At 40.8% G+C, this 22,878-nt stretch overlaps 2 protein-coding genes across 2 annotated transcripts; one reads left to right on the top strand and one right to left on the bottom strand.

The window, feature by feature from the left end:
- Nucleotides 1-1,403: 1,403 nt before the first annotated feature.
- On the bottom strand, nucleotides 1,404-12,176 carry hadhaa (hydroxyacyl-CoA dehydrogenase trifunctional multienzyme complex subunit alpha a). The gene is made up of 21 exons (XM_030721893.1): nucleotides 11,879-12,176; nucleotides 11,444-11,485; nucleotides 10,420-10,490; nucleotides 10,122-10,255; nucleotides 9,846-9,969; nucleotides 9,646-9,765; nucleotides 9,372-9,474; nucleotides 9,082-9,204; nucleotides 7,913-8,031; nucleotides 7,767-7,823; nucleotides 7,183-7,292; nucleotides 6,937-7,071; nucleotides 6,644-6,815; nucleotides 5,958-6,044; nucleotides 5,596-5,736; nucleotides 5,388-5,456; nucleotides 3,931-4,044; nucleotides 3,081-3,162; nucleotides 2,100-2,202; nucleotides 1,880-2,025; nucleotides 1,404-1,751 (listed from the first exon to the last, which is right to left on the bottom strand). Exons 1-21 carry the CDS (start codon nucleotides 11,943-11,945, stop codon nucleotides 1,585-1,587), a joined length of 2,286 nt encoding a protein of 761 aa, XP_030577753.1. The 5' UTR covers nucleotides 11,946-12,176; the 3' UTR covers nucleotides 1,404-1,584.
- A 68-nt stretch (nucleotides 12,177-12,244) lies between these two features.
- Nucleotides 12,245-22,221, top strand: hadhb (hydroxyacyl-CoA dehydrogenase trifunctional multienzyme complex subunit beta). The gene is made up of 16 exons (XM_030721894.1): nucleotides 12,245-12,332; nucleotides 13,721-13,793; nucleotides 14,306-14,347; nucleotides 15,644-15,740; nucleotides 15,905-15,949; nucleotides 16,996-17,095; nucleotides 17,252-17,339; nucleotides 18,719-18,906; nucleotides 19,003-19,183; nucleotides 19,449-19,570; nucleotides 19,815-19,894; nucleotides 19,989-20,036; nucleotides 20,226-20,313; nucleotides 20,563-20,637; nucleotides 21,518-21,682; nucleotides 21,796-22,221. The coding sequence occupies exons 2-16, from the start codon at nucleotides 13,727-13,729 to the stop codon at nucleotides 21,829-21,831; spliced, it is 1,422 nt and encodes a 473-aa protein (XP_030577754.1). The 5' UTR covers nucleotides 12,245-12,332; nucleotides 13,721-13,726; the 3' UTR covers nucleotides 21,832-22,221.
- Nucleotides 22,222-22,878: the final 657 nt, after the last annotated feature.

Here is a 22,878-nt window from a genome sequence, read left to right as displayed (position 1 = left end):
TATAGCCTCAGTTTCATGTTCTTAGCTGACAGGAATAGACCTGATGTGGTTGTCTGCTGCTGTAGCCCATCTGCTTCAAGGTTCATTGTGTTGTGTGTTCAGAAATGCTCTTCTGCGTACCTCGATTGTAACGAGTTATTTGAGTTACTGCTGCCTTTGCAGCTGCTGGAAAACATGGCATTTTTACCCAGAGAGCTGCTGCTCACTGGATATTTTTGTACCATTCTCTGTAAACCCTGGAGATGGTTGTGAGGGAAAATCCCAGTAGATCAGCAGTTTCTGAAATACTCAGACCAGCCCATCTGGCACCAACAACCATGCCACATTCAGAGTCACTTAAATCACTTTTCTTCCCATTCTGATGCTTGGCTCGAACTTCAGCAGGTCATCTTGACCATGTCTTCATGCCTAAATGCACTGAGCTGCTGCCATGTGATTAGCTGATTTGATAATTGCGTTAATGAGCTGTTGAAGTTGCCAATGAGTGTATCATCCACACATCTGCCGAGACAGGGACAAAAGTTTTTCCCCAGCTCCGCTCTTAAGTTTACCTATCTGCTCTGTTTATATTTAGGGGTATGTCCTGATGACAGTATTGTAATTTAACTGGCCATACTGAAGGCAATCACAAAGCAAGATCATCTAAGTTGTCCAGATAACTCTGACAATGCAGTTTATGTCATCTATTACCACCTGTAATTCTCTTGTTTCCAAACAAGCTGTTGTTTCCTCTTATCTGACAGTCCTCTTCAGATTTCATAGTATTCCCCAAATTTGATGGGTTGCAGCCAGGGCAAATGTTAATGCCAAGTCAAAGCAGTTTCACTCTGATCTACTTCATTTATATAATACTGATGTACTCTGCAATCGTGTAACTACAAAGCCACTGTAAGAAGAACAAAGAAAAATAAAGGAGAGATCAAAAAAATAAATTAAAGGACCCCTGAAATTTTAATGCATCAGTCATTCATTATTTTGGTTGTCGGGAGCTTGAGTCAACACTGGTGGCAAACAGAATCCAGACAGCAGGTACATCTGGGCTTCTTTTGGTCATGTAGTGGGCCTAACATGGGATACGGCAACCGCAGCGTGGGTTGAATGTGAGCCAGAATTGAGAGAAGTCACAGCAAATCCCGTTTGTGCCAAATGTGGCTCAAACATCACACCACAGCAGACATTAGGCCAACATGAGGTGGACCTGTGGCTGGCTTGTGGCAGCCTTGCCCACCCAAAGTTAACATAGTCAAGTCAGAATGTGGGCTATCCAGGGCCTGTGAGGCTCAATGCATTTGGCCACATGCAGCCGAACCATAACACTGTCAGTATACATGAAGGTATTAGTCTGATAATATGAACTATGTCTAACGATGGTGTAAAGTGAAGACTAAAAAGAGTTGGCCGATAATGTTTTATTTTAGTTTTGATTTACATTAGAAATCAATCAATGCAATCCCTTAAACTTCACTTATTTGAAAATTTCTTACAGAGAACTTAGAACAGACAAACTGGCCTGTTTGCTGCCAAAACAGTTCAAACATGAAATGAGAGGGCTCCTAGTCCCACTCTCAAAACACCAAGAAGGTATTATAGGTGCAGGGAGGGGGAGGATTGGTAAAACCGTTTGCTGGGGTCTTTGACGTGGTCTAGTAGAAGCTGGCAGGGTGTAAACTGGTTTCCATAAACATCCTCAAAACGCTTCATGAGGCTCACAAGACGCTCTGCGCCAAATGTGTCCACAAATCTGAACGGACCTGATTGACATAACACAAACACAAAAATGGGATTAGCACCAACACAATAATTTGGAACGGGGGTGGGGGGGGTGCCCTTATTCAAACACTTAGCTCTAGTTCAAAAAGTATTCACGTCTGAGACATACCACCATGTACGGGAGGAAAGCCATATCCGAACACTGCTCCGATGTCTCCTTCTAGAGGGGTTGCTATTATTCCCTCCTGGAGACACATTACTGACTCGTTTATGCAGCGAGACATCAGCCGGTACTGCATGTCATACTCTGATGAGCTGCAACAAACATTATTTTAGAGAGAGCTCAGAACAAAGCAATGAGTAGATTAAAGGAGAGGCTGTTTTCTTACACTGAAGACGGAGCAGTCACTCGGTATTTCTTGAGGATTTCTTCAACTTCAGGATTCACATTCATTTTTCCATAGACAAAGAATCCTTTTCCAGATTTACGGCCTAGAATTTGAAATCAAACACAGACTTGCAAAAAGGCTTTTTGTGTGACTGGTTAGCTGATCATTGTGAGTGTCTCAAATTTTTATTGGCGATCAGTTTCTCCAGACTCTTAGAAATCAGTGCTTTTAGACTGAGATGGTAGCAATCTATTTATTCCACAGGCAGCAACATAAATGTCTCTTCTTTTTGGGATTTATTAAATTCACCATTTTAGGGTAATAGTCCCCCTACCCCTAACTCTGTTATACAAAAGTTTATCAATGATAATTTAAACATCAGGAATTTAACCCTTTAAGATCTATAATAGAAAAAGTCTGCCAGGCCATATCTGTACATTTATACATGCTGTAGTACCATCTTGTGGAATATTTCAACTCACTATACATCAATAGAATCTTCAGAACCCTAATTTTAATAATATGTATGAAAGAAATCCATAGTAACTACAGAAAGTAGCTAAAAAGTGCACTAACACCCAAAGAAATTGAAAATTGGCTCTACATATTATGCTAGATACAGAAATGCCACACCTGAAACTGCTAATGAAAATGATAAAGCGCATGGAGTACGTTTTGTTGTTTGCGCTTTTTATGTGATTTCTGTAAACCTGTTGGAGGAAGGATACAGTGCTCTGTTGGACACTGAATGCATGATAAGTGTAAATCTTCTGGTTTTATATGCAAAAAGAATTATTGCTCTATCATATGTGGTTGTAATTCTACCAGCATTTAAATGCAGTTATGCAATTGGGAGTGCCTGTGCACCGGCCGAACAATCAGTGTTATACACAGAACAGATAACTTGATTAAGTTAGATTAAAAAGGTATCAGTGAACAGACAAATGAACCGAAAATGTACATTTTCCTGTAAAATGTTACCTTTGAGGCCTTTCTCCACCATGGTCTTGACAATCTCCAGGTTTCCTCCTTCATAACGGGAACCAAAGACTTTGCACAGCATCTAAACTTAGCACAAAGGTAAAGAAGTTTGTGTTTGGGTCAGCTGGTTGATTATTTCTTTGTTGTAACAATGCTTCTTGGCAATAAATCTTATACCGTTGGAAAGCCTGTTTTTTTTCCCCTTAAATGGAGCCACATTTATAAGGAAAAAGCATTTGTGAGTTGAGTATGTGGTTTGCACTCATGAAAAACTTGCCAAATCTTCTCTGCCAATGCCAAACAGCTTATAATGCTACTGACAATTGTTTGGAGTGGTTTATTGGATGATGATGGTTGAATGGGGATGACATCCTACAGCAGTGTGTGACCGAGCTCGTGATCAGCATGAGGAAGACGTGCCAGGCTGTTGTGGCTGTGTACGGTTCTCCCACATGGTATCGCGGCCATCATTTATTAAATGAATGAATTAAATTGCCAGTATGTCTCATTTCTTCAGACTTCAATCATCCAATCCAATAAACGACACCAAACTGAACCCACAAATGCATTTTCCTTACAAATGTGGTACCATTTAAGGGGAAATAAACAGGCTTTCCACGGATGTAAGATTTACTGCCAAGAAGCATTGTTACAAAGAAATAGTCAACCAAACTTAAATTTCCTTACTTTTTGTGCTAAGTTTACATGCAGGAACATAGAATATACAGAATCCCATCTGCCCCAAAAGTCTAAATCAACATGAGTTGCGCTCAAAAGCTTGAATGCCCATCCCCATACTTTAGTCAAACAGTTTATTTGCCAGTAATCTACCCAATAAGCCAAACATTACCTCTGAAATATGTAACCCTATGTCAATGCCAACTTGATCAGTGAGCATAAAAGGTCCGACATGAAAACCAAAGCTTCTCGCCAGGGAATCGATTTTTGTTACCGCAACACCTTCCTGTGAAACAATATGCGAGTCATTTTACAGATTGATTGCCAATTGTACAAAGATACAAATAAATGCTTTAAATAAATAATTACCAGGAGCCTGATGCCCAACTACAGTACCAGTCAAAAATTTGGACTTACCTTCTCATTCAGTGGGTTTTCATTATTTAAAAATTGTCTGCATTGTAGATCAATGCTAAAGTCATCCAAGCTATGAAGCAATACATATGGAAATTTTAGTAAACAAAGTGTTAAACCAGAGTATGCTTTATATTTTAGATTCTTCAAAGTAGGCACCTCTTGCTTAGATGACAGCTTTGCACATCTTGGCATTTTCTCTGTAGCTTTAGGAGGTCGTCACCTGGAATGGCTTTCAGTTAACAGCACCCCAGATAAGAGCCCACCTAAATGCTTCACGGAGTTCAAGTAGCACACACATCTTAACATGAACTGTTCAGAGAAGACTGCATGAATCTGGATTGGTCAAATTGCTGCAAAGAAGTCACTTCTAAGGAAGAACAACAAGAGGAAGAGAATGGCTTGGGCCAAGGAACACAAAGAATGGATGTTACACTAGTGGAAATCTGTCCTTTGTTCTGATGAGTCCAAATTTTTCTTTGTAAGACTCAGAAAAGGTGAGTGGACGGTTCCTACATGTGTAGTTCCCACCGTGAAGTATGGAGGAGGAAGTGTGATGGTATGGGGGTGCTTTGAGTAAATCACCAACAGTATCTCCAGCAAACTCCAAGGCACATTTAACCAGCATGGCTAAAACAGCATTCTGCAGTGACCTGCCATCCCCTCTGGTTTGTGGTTAGTGGGACCATCATTGTTTTTCCAACAGGACAGTGACCCCAAACACACCTCCAGGCTACGTAAGAGCCATTTGACCAAGAAAGAGAGTGATGGAGTGGTGGGACAGATGACCTGGCCTCCACAATCACCTGATCTAAACCAATTGAGATGGACTGCAATGAGCTGGACCGCCGAGTGAAGGCAAAGCAGCCAACGAGTGCTCAGCACCTCTGGAAACTCCTTCAAGACTGTTGGAAAACCATTCCAGGTGATTACCTCATGAAACTGATTGAGAGAGTGCAAAGCTATAATCAAAGCAAAAGGTGCATTCTTTGGTACTTTAGCTTGTTTAATGTTTGTTTAACACTACATGATTCCTTATGCATTCCTTCATAGTCTGGGTGGCTCCTGTATTAATTTACAATGTAAAAAAGGAGAAAAAAAAAAAAAAAAAAAAAACACTGAATGAGAAGGTGTGTCCAAACTTGACTGGTGCTGTATTTCCATAACACTGAAAAAATTGTCAGTACTGTATTATTTCTCCAAGTTTTTGACTACCTGAAGAAGTCTTAGAGACTCCACAAACAAGCAGCCCATGCAGCGTGTGGTGTAAAACCCCGGGCCATCCTGTAGTTCAGTGGGTTGGCAGGCAGAAAGAGAGCGAGACACATACCAACAGATAATACAATATAAACAATAATGACTAAAGATGGAAATAAGATTCACATAGACCAAAATATTGACTGCAGTACAGAGTTGCCATCACCTTGACAGTGATGACAGTCTTTCCCTGTTTCAGGGCCACATTGACAGCAGAAGCCAGTGTGTCTTTAGAGGTCTTATCTGTGGTAATAATCTCCAGCAACTGCATCTTGTCCACTGGGGAGAAATAGTGCATGCCAATCACCTGCACAGGCACACATGCACATCGGTCAAAACAAACAAACACAGGAAATGAAGAAAATTCTCAATAATATGTTGAACCATTTAAACAATAAATAAATAATCACTAAGGGAACTCTGTGCAAGCATGCATCAACATTATGTTTTAAATGACTGAGCAAACAGGATCATATATATTATGCTGCAGAAATTGTGCTGAAAGTTAAAGTCTGGGGTGTGTCTGACTTTTTCAGGGCGTTTGCTGGCAGCAGCGATGTCTCTGATGGACAGAGCTGAAGTGTTGGTGGCAAATATGCAGTGTGGTGGGATAACCTGGGGACAGAGAGTAAATTCCATTATAACTTTAGCTACCTGGACATTAATCTGGGAACCATCACCATCATCTGACTTGATGCCCAAGAATTCATGATCCATGTGTCAGTTTTATTTATGAAGGCAAATAAATCTTTGACCCCCGTCCCAAAAAAAAAAAAAAAAAAACATTTTTAAAAAGCTAATTTGCCATCAGACAGACAGCAGCTTAGAGACTGCACTTCAACAAATACAGTGCCCCATTTGCTCTCCAGGGAGACTGTTTGCCTGGATGCAACCAAAAGCTTCACAAAAATGATTTGAACTCCGACTACAAACGAGAACCAGAAAGCTTTGAGCACATCAATCCCACCAACTACTACATGAGTTGGACTGGGTGTTTTCTCAACTCAAACCTAAGTTAAGGTGAGATTTCTACAAAAAAAAAAAAAAAAAGTTAGTTCTTCATCCAAAAATGCTCCTGTTCTTGCTCAAAAGAACTAAAAAATTCTTACGTGCCCATTTACTCTAACGCATTTTCACTGTCGATAGCCACTCGAACCAATTTGGATCAAATCTATCCAAAAGACTTTGAATACTTCCAGTGAAATTGTACTCACAGCCTCCACCTCCTTGAGGACTTGACGTTTAATGTTAAGGTCCTCAAACACAGCCTCTATAACCATGTCAGCAGACTCAAAACCAGAGTAGTCAGTCTGGATCGAAAGATTAGACATAATGGCATCACGCTCAAAAGATGTCATGGCTTTCTCCTTCACCTTGGTGTTGAAACTGAAAAGAAAGAACATTTTTTTACAAAATAAACACTTCCAAAAGAAGAATCCTTTCCCATCTTCTGTGTCGTGAAAGCCACTTAGCATTCCTGAGGAAAGGTAGAGTGTGTATACATTACCTTTTATAAACATTTTCATGTCCTCTGCTGATGCCATCCTCCGTGGTGTCCTTTAGGATGGTGGTGAGGCCTTTATCTACCGATACCTGTGCTATACCTGGTCCCATTAGCCCTGCACCCAGAATGGCCAGCTTTCTGTTGCAAACATTTTGTACAGGTGTCTCATTGCTATCACTGAGGAAAATGTATACATACAGGAAATGTATGTGGTGGTAGAAATACATCACCCCTGTCTACAGTTCTTACTTTACTTCCTTCTCTGGGGACCCAAATCGGTTCTTCTTACATAAACGATGACCATTGTAAAGTCCAATCAGAGCTTTGGACTCAGAAGTCATCACCAGTTTCCCAAAGCTCTGTAAGAGGAAAAGGACTAGAATTTAGCAAATCTATTTATAAAAAAAAAAAAAAAAATCCAGGACCTTGATTATGGAGTAACCAATGAAACACACACACGCTAAACTGTTAAGTAACCTATTCTCATTCCTGGGACATCAATTAATGCCATTTTATCAAAGCTGTTGGCATGACTCATTTATGCCCAAAGTGTCCTTGGTGACAGGGCTTGATGCACAAGGTTATGGCATTAATGAAAGGGTCTGCCATTCTGCATTCATCACTTTTCCAACATGCAATGTTACCATTATAACCCAAACTCTGACTATCTGGTTAGGAAAAGAGCAAAGTAACAGAAACTGAAACAAAAACAGCAAAATACAAAAGCGAGACAAGACGTGACACATGGGGATACTCAGGTGACATCTACCAAAAAGGCCAGGGTGAGAATGTGTTGCAACATCAATGTTAAAAAAACTTTAACTCCAACTCACCTGAGCTTCAGCCTGATATCCTGCATCGCTGCCCTGCTCTATGCCAGTTTTGACACACTGCACATAAAAACAAGACAGACGCTCAGCGGTATAATCATTTGCAAATGTGTTTATCTTCTGTTTTTGTCCATGAGTGAAGTCTTTACCTCAATAATCTTGAAAGGAGCAGGATAGAAGTTTTTACTTTGTTTCTGGACTCTTTTAGTGGCAGTGTTGTAGAGCATCTTCCTGACTGGACCCAAGCCCATCACTGTGTCCCACAGCTCTGCACAGAGTCACACAAAACAGTTTACAATGGTATGCTGATGTGTAAATGCACAGAGCTGATATCTGCCAATTAGAGGTAACCACGGACAATTTTTCAGTTAAAATGTTTAATGATGGATATCAAACTGCAAGAGAACACGAGAGACATTTAATGCTCAATCATGCATGTATTAAACTTTCGAAATAAAGCCAATGATTCTCACACAGTGGCATCACAAGTATACCAAAATAGGTTAGAGTGGCCATTTTCTGCAAATGTATCCTTGGTGTTGAATAGAAACCTGACTGCTGGGCAAAGTGTGGAGTGATACAGCATTCATTTTTCTAGGCCTTCTTAACAGTTTTATGGACTATCAAATCCTAACACACTGACAAAGTACTGATGTTTTCAGATTCGGTTATAAGAACCAGCTGTGTGACGGAAGTTTAAAGTATCTCACTGCATTTACTTCTCACAACTTCTACAGTTATGCTCCTTGTAATTAACACGTCTGTCTCTTCTATTTAACAGTTGATGAGCAGCTGTGCGCTACCAGTTGTCCACAGACTATATATTTATGTCAACTCACATTATGGACCCTCAACTTTTTTTATATAATAGAATTCTTGGATTTTCCAAGCCCTAATAATCTGTATAGACAGCGTACTTGTCATTAAGGGTGCACACCCAGTCATTTTGTTCTTGAACCATGCCTGAGATATGACAGAAACCACTCAGTTCAGAAAAGAGAAACATCCCAGTAGATGTTTAAGGGGGAAAGAGTTAATTACTAGTTTAAATTGTGTTAAATTAAAAAGAAAGACCAAAGCCATTTTTTGAACCACCTGTAGACATGTTTTTTTTCTGCTGTATGGCTGATCATATGGGAATTGACTTGCGTTCAGAGTCGGCCTCAAGCGGCCATTCAAGAAAATGCAGTTGTTGGCACTTGTGCTTTAGCCTGGCAACCTGTGGGGCTGAAAAATTAAGCCAAGCAGAAACTATTTCACGAAACAAATCCTTGGTGATATTAAGGCAATTGGGTTGAACAAGAATTCGTTCACTCACTCAGCCTAAAGCTTTTTTCCCTAATAACGGGAATCTTTTTGTTGGCCAAATCTTTGGCAACACCCACTGCAACTTCCTCAAGGTATTCTATAGTCTGCTCCTGTGGGGTCTTCAGACCAGGACCTGGAATATAAAGGAATACACAGAGCACAGACAACCAGTGAAAAGTGTTGCTAATACAATGCTCAGTCTTGAGCTGCTAAAAAGTTTAGCTCCCTTCCACCCTCTCCCTTAAGATTACAACAGAAAAACAGTTCAATCTTTCAAGAAATGTCACATGTATAACACACCCAGAGGGTCCACAAGCTGGTCCACTAGACCCATCTTCCTGGCTTTATCAGCTGTGATGTTTTTGCCTGACAGCAGCATGTCAAGAGCACCAGGGAGACCCACCTAAACATGTACAACAGGCAGAATTGAAGACACTGAGTTGGTATTGGCCCAAGTGAGAGTCTTGACCTTAATATACTCCTGTGTATCTCAGTTGCCACTAGCACAAGACTGCAGCAGCGCTTTTGAAACTTTCACCGAGGAGCTGATTAATATGAGTGTGTGCATGTATACCATTTTAGGGAGTCTCTGAGTGCCACCTGCTCCGGGCAGCAGTCCCAGCATGACCTCCGGAGTCCCCAGGACCGTTTCTTTACTTGTTGTGGCAATTCTGTAGTGGCAGGCTATTGCGAGCTACAGAAAAGTTGCAAAATTGGGAGTTACTGCCCATATTTTAGGCCACATGCGCATCATTTTGACAAAAATGGTTGTACCTCAAGGCCTCCACTCAGGCATGACCCATGGATGGCAGCGACAATGGGTACATGAGACTGCTCAATCCTCCTAAGCAACTTCTGAGCGTCCTCACAGAAACTGGTGACCTCCTCCTGGAGTATACTGAGAGCAGAGAAAGAAATCAGGCTAAATTACTCATTGTTTAATTCATTAAGCAGAGGACATTACATTTGATTAAAATTCTTAAATTACTGGCTTCTCTATAAAAATGACTTGTGTGACTTTTTTTTTTCCACAAGTCCTAAAAGGCTTACTTGAAATCTTCTCCAACAATGAAACAACCAGGCTTGCTGGAAATGAGGACAGCACTTTTTGCAGATCTGTACGTCCAGATGTCCCCCAACACCTCAGTCAACTCATCGCACAACTGCAGAGACAGTCTGTTCACCTACACACACACACACACACACACACACAAAAAACAACAAAAAAAAAAACACAGATGAACACACCAAGATTAATCATGACACACCTGTCATTATGAGACCAAAACATGTAGTCAGGACTGTCAAACTGACACATATGTACTGTCTCACACCCACACACACATACCTTTGATGTTGGATGGCTGAATCGTATAACAGCCACATCATCCTTGTAGTTGAAGCTGATGTATTTATAAGCTAAAATGGAGAAAACATTAATAAATAGATAAGACAGACAGACTACAGTAATGCTTGCTAGTTTAATCAGGCGTTTTACTCAGAGATCCTTTGATCTCTTTGAAATTTGACAAAACAGCCATCCATTCTCTTCCACGTAACCTTTTCAGGGTCACAGCTGTCATAGGGTGAGAGGCAGGGTACACCCTGTACAAGTCGCCAGCCTGTCGCAGGGCTAACACAGAGAGACAGACAACCACTCACACTCACATTCACACCTAGAATCACCAATTAACCTAACCCCACTGACTGCATGTCTTGGGAGGAAACCGGAGTACCCGGAGAAAACCCACGCATGCTTCTAGAAGGACTTTGGTTTAACACTCTCCTTGGAGAATAAATACTACAGTACAACTACACTTAACCAGTCACCATTTACAAGTAACTGAACCCCAAGCCCAAACTTGTCTGTTGCCAGTAATCAGTGGCCAGTCAGGTTAAGCACCAGTTCCAGTTTATGGATATCAGCTCAATAACTGGAGCCTTGTTTGCTTGTACTGTGCATGTACATGCCAATGAAACATTATACTCTTGCAAAATTGTGGCTAGTGGTTTCACTTTATTCCTCTAAACTATAGCAAGAGGTGGGCCAACAAGACGGGGAAAGAAAAGTGATGCAGATGGTAAAGAAGTGTATGCAGAAAGGCTGTGCAAAAACCTGTTTTACAATGATGAAAGAAAAGCATTCAGGCTGTTGGTTAAAACTAATGGATGCATACAGTTTGTCTGAGTGCATATTGATGATTTCTATTTGTGTAAGAAAATTCATTAAATAGAGGGAACGCTTGGAGCTTAGCAAAACAAAGACCACATAGGATGACCTGGTTCTTTAGTAAACCATCAATATGTGACATCACCTTCTCAGTGAGTGTATATTTTGTGCACCAGTCACCATCAAACCCCTTTTTATGTACCTGCCAATGGTGAGGACGCAGAGAAGACTCGTCTGGCATGACCTAAGAGCAGAGAGAGGCAGTGAGGACTCAGACTGCTCCCATGTAAAAGGAGAGACGCTCGACTTTCTTTGCGACAATTTCCCCTCAGATAAAGAAAAAAACCATGTTAATAAAATCCTATTTGTCAAGTCTGAGCAGAAACACATTCACTAGATAGTAGTTTAGCGTTGCATGCAGGGCTGCAGTGTGATAAAGATTTGTCAAAGGTCTCTTGCCACATCATTTTTATGATTAAGCATTTTGTCAAGCAAAAAAAAAACAACATATGAGGTACTATATTTTCAAATATCCACTAACAGCTTGAAGTCCACCGAATACAAATGGACAAACAGTAAAAGAAAAAACATTTTACACACATTAATTAAATTGGCTTCAAAAAACAAGATTTTATACCTGACAATAAAGGATATTTGCCAGCTGCAAACTTGGAGAAAACACTGGCTGCACGAGCGACTGCCATTTCCACCTGAAGCTTTAAAAAAGTGTAATCAGCTACACACGCCAGCGGTAATGAGCACAATCCATGACTCTGACCGGTGGGGGCGCAAGAGTATCGCTTAAAAAAACCGTCAGTCGTGTTGAAAAGTGTCTTGGCCAAAAAAAACGTTATTATTTCAAGTCGTTATTTTAGTTTGAGAAGAGCAGCCTAGTTATAATGCACATTATGCAGATAATAAATGCGAACAGCTGTGTAATTTTATTATAATAATCATGTCCTTTTTTTTTCTCTTCAGGCACACTGTTGGTCAGCTTAGTCATTAGGTGGGTCCTTTAATGCAGTTTTTTGTAGTCCTGGCCGGTCGTTAGACAGGGAAGCAGTGTGGTGGCAGATCAAACATAAAATCAGGTAAGCTTAAACGTAGCTGGTGAGGGAAGAAAGTGAAACGCTGTTACGGGGCTTCTGCACACAGGTTGTTTCATCCCAGACACAACGGCGTACATTTTCGCTGATTAAATTTTAGCACACAAGTAGCTAGCTATTTGAGTTCGCCTTGCATGCAGCTTCTAGCCAAATCGTTTTTTTTTCTTTTAGATTTCGCTGATTCTGTAATGTTATTTTTGGTTGGTTTATTTGGAATTAAATAATTAGTCGATGCGTGGTGTGTATTGCTTCTATTTGGGTCTTATGACTGCGTGTAAGGTTCTGTCATTCTCCAGGAGAGGAATCTAGGTGAAGGGTCAAAGCTAGGGTAGAGGGGGTTGGGCAGGGTGACCGTTGTTGTATGACAAATTAAAGGAAAACCTCAACCCCTGAGCTCTAAAATTAGTGGACCAGGTGGTTCTGGTGTGGTGTAGGGGGCTTTTTTTTGGGGGGGGGGTAGTTTGGGCCCACTTGTTCCCTTACGTGGAAGTTTGGATCTACTTGTGACCTGAGACGGAAGAGTCACAGCAAATCAAGAGTTTGGGAGTTGTGACTGATCACCTTTATCCTATTGTCTTTTTGAGATGACAGTGCCCATAGGGGGCGAGGGGTAACTGAATGTTTTCATGATTATGAAAATGATCATTGATTCTCAGTGACCAGATCTCAACCCTGTTGAACACCTTTGTTAGACAGCGCACTCTGCAAAATGAGGGAATATATTTTGTTTCTATAAACTTCCAGAGATTTGCAGACTCAAAGTCAGGGCACAATGAAGCTGTTTCGGTGATGCTTGATGACCAAATATTGTGCAAAGACACTTAACAACACCATGTTTTCCTTTAATTTGTTACCAGTCAGTATGCCATTGAACTACATAATGAAATATAAAAATCCCTGTGTACTGAGGTTAAAAATAAAATAAAAGATTTAATAGGAGCAAGTGCTAAACAGATGTTGCGTTTTAACTGATAAGCAAGATCTGATGTGTCAAGATCTTACCATGTAAATGATATTGTTACATTAAATCACCTATTCTGCAAAGGGATTTTAGCTCCAAACATAACCAGGACTCAGACATGAACATCACTGCAGCTGAATTTTTGTCTGTACAAGCAGCACTGAGTATGATCTAAGAGGTGGTAGAGTGGTTATGTCACTCTCCTGCCTACACAGTAAGGTTACAAGTATAATAATAATAAATATATCCTTCATGGATTATGGAGTTTCTGGAATAAATTTTTAAAAATTCACTGTGAATTCATACTAATAAAGTTTTTGAATCAGAAATGCCATGCATTTCCATGAACATTTGTTATATCAAAAATCTTGGGATAACTTTGCAGTAACAATTAACATTTCTTTCCATGTAGAACATAATGGCTTCCATGTTGCTGAACTCGATTCGGAGCGGCTCAGTCAGCCCATCCTGGACAGTGCGGTTTGGTAAGTTAATTTTTTTTTTAAACAGTTTAATAAGATTTCAAATATATCTTAACTCTGTAAAGCCAAATGTACCATATTTGATACATGAGTTTGTGTGAATTTTTGAGACCTCTATATGATCAGTGTGATTTATTTATTTTTTTCCCCACTGAAAAACTTGAATAAATTACACGATGTTTTTAAACAAAAAATTTCACAAAAATGCCAGAGATAGCAAATATTATGCAAAATAAAACATACGTGCAAATTTATATTTAACCCTTTCTTGTCAAAAGGTTCAATAAACACTGGTTTCAAAAAATTAGAACTTTCTCGCAATTATTTCATGGTTCAGTTACTCTAGGCTTAAGCATTTGGGGAAATATGTGAGTAAGAGTCAAAAATTCAAGATGTAGCACAACTACTTCCAGACTCATGTGGCATTTGCACTTTAGTGATTTGTTTGTGTCAGCATAAGTTTGGTATTTTTAAGTTTGTAATGATATTTATATCCTGATTTTTCTGTGTCTCAGGTGCACGATCTCTCAGTACGACAGCCCAGCTTCAGGCTCAAGGTAAGTTATTACTATAAGTCATCTTTTCTGGTATTTTTTGTTACTAGTTTTGCATTTGGCTAGGGTCAGTGTCACTACTGGTAGCATGAGGTGATAATTGGACTCTACAGAGGTTGCGGGTTGCACAGGTAGTCCAACTCCTCCAGGATGGCACATCAATGCATGCCATTGCCAGAAGGTTTGCTGTGTCTCCCAGCGCAGTCTCAAGAGCATGGAGGGTATTCCAGGAGACAGGCAGTTACTCTAACTGGACAGGGCTGTAGGAGGTCCTTAACCCATCATCAAGACCAGTATTAGCTCCTTTGTGCAAGGACGAACAGAATGAACACTGTCAGAGCCCTACAAAATGACCTCCAGCAGGCCACTGGTGTGAATGGCTCTGACCAAACAATCAGAAAAAGACTTCATGAAAATGGCCTAAGGGCCCGATGTCCTCTAGTGGGCCCTGTGCTCACTGCCCGGCACTGTGGAGCCCAATTGGCGCTCTGCTTTTCACAGGTGAGAGCAGGTTTGCCTTGAAAATGTGACAGATGTGAAATGGAGAACATTATGCTGCCTCTAACATCGTTCTGCATGACCGGTTTGGTGGTGGGTCAGCAGTGGACCGGGGAGGCATATCCATAGAGGGACATACAGACCTCTACAGGCTAGACAACACACCCTGACTGCAATTGGGTATCAGGATAAAATCCTTGGACCCATTGTCAGACCTGTGCTGGTGCAGTGGGTCCTGGGTTCCTCCTGGTGCACAACAATGCCCGGACTCATGTGGTGAGAGTACGCTGGCACTTCTGGAGGATGAAGGAATTGATACCATTGACTGGCCCCCACGCTCTCCTGACCTAAATCTAATAGAACACCTCTGGGACAGTGTGTTTAAGTCCATTCAACACTATCAGATTGCACCTCAGACTGTCCAGGAGCTCAGTGATGCCCTGGTCCAGATCTGGGAGGAGATCCCCCAGGACACCATTCGTTGTCTCATTAGGCTCATGCCCCGACATTATCAGGCATGCATACAAGTACGTGGGGGCCATACAAACTACTGAGTAGTATGTTGAGTTACTGCAATGAAATGTCTGCCGCATAATTTTTTCACTTTGATTTTAAGGGTGTCTTAACGACATCCTTTCATTCCTAACACATGACCCAGTCCATATCAGTATAGATATTCAGCATGACCCCGCCCACCCCCACACACACACACACACACACACACACACACACACACCCACCCACCCACCCCCGTTGAGCTCTGATGTGTTTTCAAAGTGTTTTTTAAATATTTTCTTTCAGTTCAGACAAAGAGCAAGAAGACGCTGGCTCGACCTGGTGTGAAGAACGTGGTGCTGGTGGATGGAGTTCGAACCCCTTTCCTGATGTCAGGAACCACGTATGTCTCTGCCCTTTTCTTTCTGTGGTCACTTAACATTTATGGTGTTGTGCTACACTAAGTACTGAACACTTAAAAAAAAAAAACAGCAAAGGAAAATTTGTAGTCGGCCGAGAAGAATTTCTGTCGCTTGAAGAAAAAATCTTTCCGATTTGTGTTTACAGGTATGCTGACCTAATGCCACATGACCTGGCCAGAGCAGCTCTGCAGTAAGTCTGTGGTTATATTGTTGTTTTCCTAATTACTTGCACAGTGGCGTGGTGGTTAACACTACTGCCTCACAGCTAGAAGAACAGCTAGGAAGGTCTGGGTTTGAATCCACTTTGGCCCTGTGTGGAGTTTGCATGTTCTCCCTGTGTCTGCGTGGGCTTCCTCTGGGTACTCTGGTTTCCTCCCACAGTCCAAAGACATGCAGTTACTGGGGTTAGGTTAATTGGTGATTCTAAATTGCCCATAGGTGTGAATGTGGGTGTGAACGGTTGTCTTTCTGTGTTAGCCCTGTGACAGGTTTGCAACCTGTACAGGGTGTCCCTGCCTCTCGCCTTATGACAGCTGGGGTAGGGCCGTGACCCTGAACAGGATAAGTGGAAGAGGATGGATATAATTAAAGGGATCATTTTCAGATTAGAACCAAGGTTTCAGTGGGTAAATGCTTGTGCTTTCCAGTGAGTCCAGCCGGATTACACACACACACACACACACAGCACACATACCTCGAATTACAGGTATACAAAAACTTTAAAACAAAATGGTATAATAAACTACTTTTCAGACAAGGCTAGACAACTTTAAACTCATTTATATGCTGTATTTTGTCATGCTATACCACTGCTGATCTGTTAGTCTCTCCACCAACCAATGCAAAATGGGCTCCTAGACCTCCATGTTGGTTGTCAGAGAAAGTTGAGATTTATGGAAATCAAATCACTTAATGCTTAAATTTTGGAGAAAAAAAAAAAGGACTCTTCTGGTCATTATGAAGCAGTAAACATGGTAAGGTTAACTATGTAACTGCAGTTACCAGTTCAGTATCGGGCACCTTTAGAAGTAATGTCAGGGCAAAGTGCAACGTAGAATGAAATGTGTCAGAAGAGACGGGGGAAGATTGGAACAATGATTTGACAGAGAGCTGGTTTCTGATGAATCCAGGTGTCCTGTTGGAAAAATGATTTGCTTTTGTCCCATGCCAACTAAAAAAAAAATTGTCCTTCTGTCTTATCCATTTGTTTGTTTGTTTTGTTTTTTTTATTTATAGGGGTCTGCTAAAGCGGACAGGTATACCAAAGGATGCTGTAGATTACATCGTATATGGAACAGTTATTCAGGAGGTTAAAACCAGCAACGTGGCAAGAGAGGTATACACACTTGCTCTCCAACATGCATATAGCATCTTAAGGTTTATTGTCACTGCTTACTCAAATATAATTTTGTGGCATTTTATCATTTGTAAATGCGTGATAAAATTCCTTTGGTGTGTAACATGGCTCTCTTTACTTTAACCATGATTTCAGGCAGCACTGGGTGCAGGCTTCTCTGACAAGATCCCAGCTCACACAGTCACCATGGCCTGCATCTCTTCCAACCAGGCAATGACCTCAGGTATGTCAGGGAAAGAAGCCTCTACACCAAGACTCTGTAAGGAAGCGGGAATCACAGCGGGAGACTGATCAGATGTCTCCTCTTGTGTTACACTAAAGCATGTACATTATATTATGAAAAATTGTTAAAAACATAAGAATGTGATTGACCTCCAGACTCCAAAACCAGGAGTTGAGCCATGAAATTTGGCATATGTATTCTTTACTCTTCAAAGATGTGCTTTGTACACTATTGCTGTATTTATCTGAAGTGGAGAGTAAACAACATGGAGGATTTCAGGCTGCTAATCTTATGATAATGTATTCTAATGATACGCAGCCTCTTTCTCATGCCCGATTGGCTTAGCCTAAGGATGTGATCATATTGTGATGTGTGGCTGGCTGTACCTATTTGACTTATTGACTGAAGTGGGGGTTCTCCATATCTAGCAGCTGATCTTGGTCACTGAACAGCTGACAGTAGCTAGATGGTGAGAAACTGGGGAATCCCAGAGTTGTAGGTAAAGAGTCAGTCTGTTTAGAGTAACATCAGTTCTAGGCTGCAGCCTGTGATGCCAACTTCTGACTGGCTAAGCATTGTCTATCGCGTTGGTCAGGAAAGACTCACGGCCATAAATAGTACAGACTATGACTCGTCATTGAGCAATATTAAAGCCATACCTACTGCTCAGCAATATTTTGCCTGAATGTAAACAATACGGTTGCATTATTTTTTTTGTAATGGTTGCCTTATGATTATAGTGATGTTTATACATAATGTATTGATCAGTATATTATGTAGTATGGGTGCATTATGTAGTAATATTCCAGTACGCACATGAGTATATGACGTGAATACCTTTGAAGTATGCATTATATCTGGCTTATTGTCATAGATTATATAAATAGAAAGACATTATGTAGTATACACCCTTGTACATGAGTGCAGTATTTACTTTCTCTAATTTATCATGGAAATTTTGGTCTGTTCTAGGATTTGCTAACCAAAAAGTCTTTGTATGTTAAATGTTAAAGATAATCATAGAATATCAATCTATTACAGCATGCTTAAAATAGTTTTTGATTTAATGAGTATTGTTAATATTGAAAACATATTTCTGTTGGAATATGTATTATTCTTTACTAACCCAGGAGTGACTAAAAGTTTAGGCCAAGGCCTCCAAATTGGGACAAAATAGTTTAGCAGAAGGTAATCAGATGTCTGCTGAATGGTTTTCTGTTATGAAATGGGGCTGTAATGTTATCCAGACTTCTGCGTTCATTTTATATTTTCATTTATGGCAGGAAGATATCCTCATCGGTGATGGGTCTTGTTTTAATGATTGTCACCCTCTTCGTTTGACCTTTTCCCGCCTCTCTTTTCATTATTCATCTCTCTAGGTGTTGGTCTGATTGCTGCCGGCCAGTGTGACGCTGTTGTAGCAGGCGGGGTGGAGTTCATGTCGGACGTTCCCATTCGTCATAGCCGTAGGATGAGGAAGACTATGTTGTCCCTAAACAAGGCGAAGACGCTTGGCCAGAGGCTCAGTCTGATTGGCAGCATCCGACTTGCACACCTCTCCCCAGAGGTATATATTGGCTTAACCAATTTCAGTTTTAATTTCATTGCAACAGTAGAAAACTTACTTCTGTTGTCCTCTCAAACCTTCCATTATGCTGTGTAGCTTCCTGCTGTGGCTGAGTTCTCCACAGCAGAAACAATGGGCCACAGTGCTGATCGTCTAGCTGCTGCATTCGGGGTCTCCAGAGCGGAGCAGGATGAGTTTGCTCTGCGATCACACACGCTGGCAAAAAAGGCCCAGGACGAAGGGCTGCTGCAGGATGTCGTCTCCTTTAAAGTGCCGGGTAAACATGGCTTTAATGGAGATTTGATGTTACACAGTGATACATTTAGGATAAAGGCCTCATTTTGGCTTTGAGAAACTTTGTGACTTTAGTTTTGAACTTTATTTTCATTTCCTATTATTAGCAGAAGCTAAAATAAGCTGCCTGTACTTGGGCATCTATTGATTTGTAAATTTTGGTATTGATTGAGTCCAGTCAGTTTGGAAAGTAGAGTTAGGGTTGTTCTTTTATTGTTTATAATACAATGCCATTTTTGTCTCCTCAGGTCGTGATATTGTGTCAAAGGACAACGGCATAAGGCCGTCATCCATGGCGCAAATGTCCAAACTAAAGCCTGCCTTCATTAAACCTCACGGCACAGTCACTGCTGCTAACTCCTCTTTCCTGGTAAAGACACATAAAGGCGCATGCAGAGACACACACAGGGGATTGTCCACCTCTGTGTCATTCTGTCTGATAGATGAGAGAAAAGTAAATGACAAAATGTTCTTGGGTGGCCCACCTACGTCAAGTCTGTGTGGGGAAATGCTGTACCCTCAGCCCTCTTGTGCTTTTTATCTCTTCTAACTTTTTCATTTTGAAAAAATGTTCTCTGATCTTAAGCTTGAGATTTTTGTTTGTGTGTCTTTAGACCGATGGTGCCTCTGCTGTGCTCCTCATGTCTGAAGAGAAAGCTTTGGCTATGGGTTACAAGCCTAAAGCTTATCTCAGGTATCTGAATCCTCTCTGCTTGGTAGATTAACTATAATTTCTCTAATAATGCTATTTTGGATAATACGGTTATCTAAATGTTTTATCCTGGCAGAGACTTTGTCTACGTGTCTCAGGACCCCAAAGATCAGCTACTTTTGGGGTGAGTCGCTACTTCTCGCTCAGTAGATTTGACTGATGGTGTTTTTCTTCATTGTCTTTTAAAGTTGATGTATTTTTGAGACCTTTAGGTGCTTTGTTTCTTTAAGCACAGTTTGACTTGTGATTGTTTGAAGACAGAAAAAAAGATGACCTATTCTATTTCCACGCTTTTCCCATTTGACTCTCTCAGGCCAACATATGCTACACCCAAAGTCCTGGAACGAGCCGGCTTATCCATGAGTGATATTGATGTCTTTGAGTTTCATGAGGCATTTGCAGTAAGTTATTACAATATATTTCAGGGAAAAAAGTGTGTGAGCTCTATCAATATTCTGTTCGTCTCCAACATTTCTGTTTGCCTCTAATCGAGTTTCAGCATGTTGTCATGTACAGTATACATGTTGTCCACATGCTGGAGTAAAATTTGACGTGTGCTTCATACTCTGCACAGTTGGATCAATAGAGATCAATTTCCAGCCTGGTTTCTATGGTAACTCTGTGGATATATATTTGTGTGTGTTTTTCAGGGTCAGATCTTGGCAAATCTGAAGGCTATGGACTCGGATTGGTTTGCCCAGACGTACATGGGCAGGAAATCGAAGGTAAAGATGGCCATTGGTCATCGGTTTGCTTTTTCTCAAAAGCTTGATCCATGCAGCTCACCTTGATGCTTGCAGCATGCTGCAAAGGACGGACAGCATACAAAGAACTGAATAGCTTAAGAAACAGTTATTTATGAGGCAGCACATACACGATAATTTTATATTCATATTTTTAGACAATCAGATCAGTGTATTGTACTGCCTTTCTCACTTAAACTGCATTGGAATCATATTAAAGTTGATCCGGGAGCCCGGAGCTGTTGCCCGAAGTTACATCCAGAAGCCTCGTTTTTCGCTTGATGGCTGTAACCCTCTAATCTATTTTTTATTTGTTTTAGAGCTGGAAGTGGCAGTTTTTGAATAAGAGGGTGGAGTATTACGCTATTAGCTAGCTTGGTTAGCATGCTGCAGCCATAAACTGCAACCATAATACAGCCTTGAAACATTTTTAAAAGGGTGAGCTGAAACGGCCACTGAAGGCACTTTGTTTTATAGCTCCAAAGGTTGCTGATTGGTGGATATCTGGGCCAAGACTTTCTGTTTCATATGACAGCTGTTGTTCACATACCAATTATTTTCTTTTAAAGTAATAAATGACTGTTGTCAGGCAAAATGTTTCATAGTTTGTGTTACAACATATTCCTTTTTTGATCTCCACACAAACTGCCTACCAGTACTACTTAAAAATTTCCAGTACCTGGTGTCCTCTTCCTTGCCTACAGGTTCTATATAGTTATATATACATATAACAGTTTTTAGGGATTATATGAAAATCTGAAGGTATTAATATCGGAAGCTGAGAGTTATCCACCTGAGCTGATCTGTTTAGTTTTCACTGGTGTAAATCTCACTCCTGACATGGTGCTCATTGTGCGTGCAGGTTGGGAGTCCTGCCATGGAGAAGTTCAATCTGTGGGGCGGTTCTTTGTCTTTGGGTCACCCATTCGGTGCCACTGGCTGCAGACTGGCAACCACAGTAGCACACCGACTGCAAAAAGAGGGAGGACAGTACGGACTGGTAGCAGCTTGTGCTGCAGGAGGACAGGTAACAACACACTCTGATTATATATTTTTTTAAATAAATGTATTTGTAGCCCTATCACCATGTAACGTGGACACTATTTTGTAGTCTCATTTCTTTTTTCTTGTCTATTCCAGGGTCACGCCATGCTGATCGAGGCCTACCCCCAGTAACTCATTTAAAACATCATCTGCAGCTAGATATTCATCTCCTTCAGGACACACAGACACACACTCACACACTAACATCAAGACAACAGAGTGTACATATTGCCACCGCTGCCTTGAGAACAGTCAGATACAGCATGTAAGTGTCTTTGAAGGATCTTGTGTAAATGTAACTTTGCTTAGAGGCTTTTGAATTTAAGCAGATTGTTGTTGAGGAATGTTTGCTTTGTTTTATGGACTCCAGCAGTGTGACGAAAGCATTATCACTGAGTCTAACATAACATAGCAAAGTTTTAGCTCCAAGAAGAGCCACAGTGATCCTAATGTAATGTTTGTATACACTGTAATAATTTTTTTTCTTACAGACTATTGGAATTAAATGGTGTGATAATCACACTGGGACTCATTTCTGTTTCAGTTGTTCCTGCTTGCCTTTCATGCTAAAGACATCTGACTTGTCCTAGTAAGAATAAACAAGGTGTAACTAGCAATAGAATCAAATGTTTTTTTTATTTATTTGATAAAATGTAACAGATGCACAGGATCCAACATCTAAAATGTAAATATTTTCAGGTCTTAAATCTTTTAAGCCAGAGTGGCTGTGGGTCAAGAGCCAGAGAGGGTCCAAATAAAGATGGTCAGCAGCCACACCAGACAAAATGTCAGAAACATAATTTATTGTATTTATTAATTAAAGCCACGGTAGGTTAAAGAGAAGCCATTTCCAGGACCCAGTTCCAAAATTCACCATTTAACCAAAAAAAAAAAAAACCCCAAACAAACAAAAAAGGTAACATTGACTATAATCCTTGGCTGAGGATCTGATTGGTCATACATCCATCTTCCTGGTCATAGTGGCTGGAGCCTGTCCCAGCTGACATCCATCGAGGGCCAGGGTCCACCCTGGATAGCTCACCTGTCTGTATCTGTTGCCGCGTAGTATTGGGACATAGAAAATTTGGGGTGGGCGAGGAATGCGCTCTACTGAGCGCCCTTCTAGTTGGGACTGTGGTTGTGTTTTAGCCAGATATGACAGCAAACATAAATAATAAA

This window comes from Archocentrus centrarchus, chromosome 24 (genome assembly GCF_007364275.1).
Source record: "Archocentrus centrarchus isolate MPI-CPG fArcCen1 chromosome 24, fArcCen1, whole genome shotgun sequence".
In the NCBI taxonomy this organism is placed as follows: Eukaryota; Metazoa; Chordata; class Actinopteri; order Cichliformes; family Cichlidae; genus Archocentrus; species Archocentrus centrarchus.
This window is presented reverse-complemented; position numbering and strand designations above follow the sequence as displayed.

Bases quoted from the DNA above. Each gene is read 5' to 3' on its own strand.
- hadhaa (XM_030721893.1), bottom strand. From the start codon at position 11,945: ATGGCAGTCGCTCGTGCAGCCAGTGTTTTCTCCAAGTTTGCAGCTGGC. The intron at 9,970-10,121 runs GTAAGCCTTTTA...CTCTGCTCTCAG, and splicing joins ATTGTTGGAGAAGATTTCAA to TATACTCCAGGAGGAGGTCA. The intron at 4,045-5,387 runs GTAGTCAAAAAC...ATTGTTTCACAG, and splicing joins AGTCTCTAAGACTTCTTCAG to GAAGGTGTTGCGGTAACAAA.
- hadhb (XM_030721894.1), top strand. From the start codon at position 13,727: ATGGCTTCCATGTTGCTGAACTCGATTCGGAGCGGCTCAGTCAGCCCA. The intron at 18,907-19,002 runs GTATATATTGGC...TATGCTGTGTAG, and splicing joins TTGCACACCTCTCCCCAGAG to CTTCCTGCTGTGGCTGAGTT. The intron at 21,683-21,795 runs GTAACAACACAC...TGTCTATTCCAG, and splicing joins CTTGTGCTGCAGGAGGACAG to GGTCACGCCATGCTGATCGA.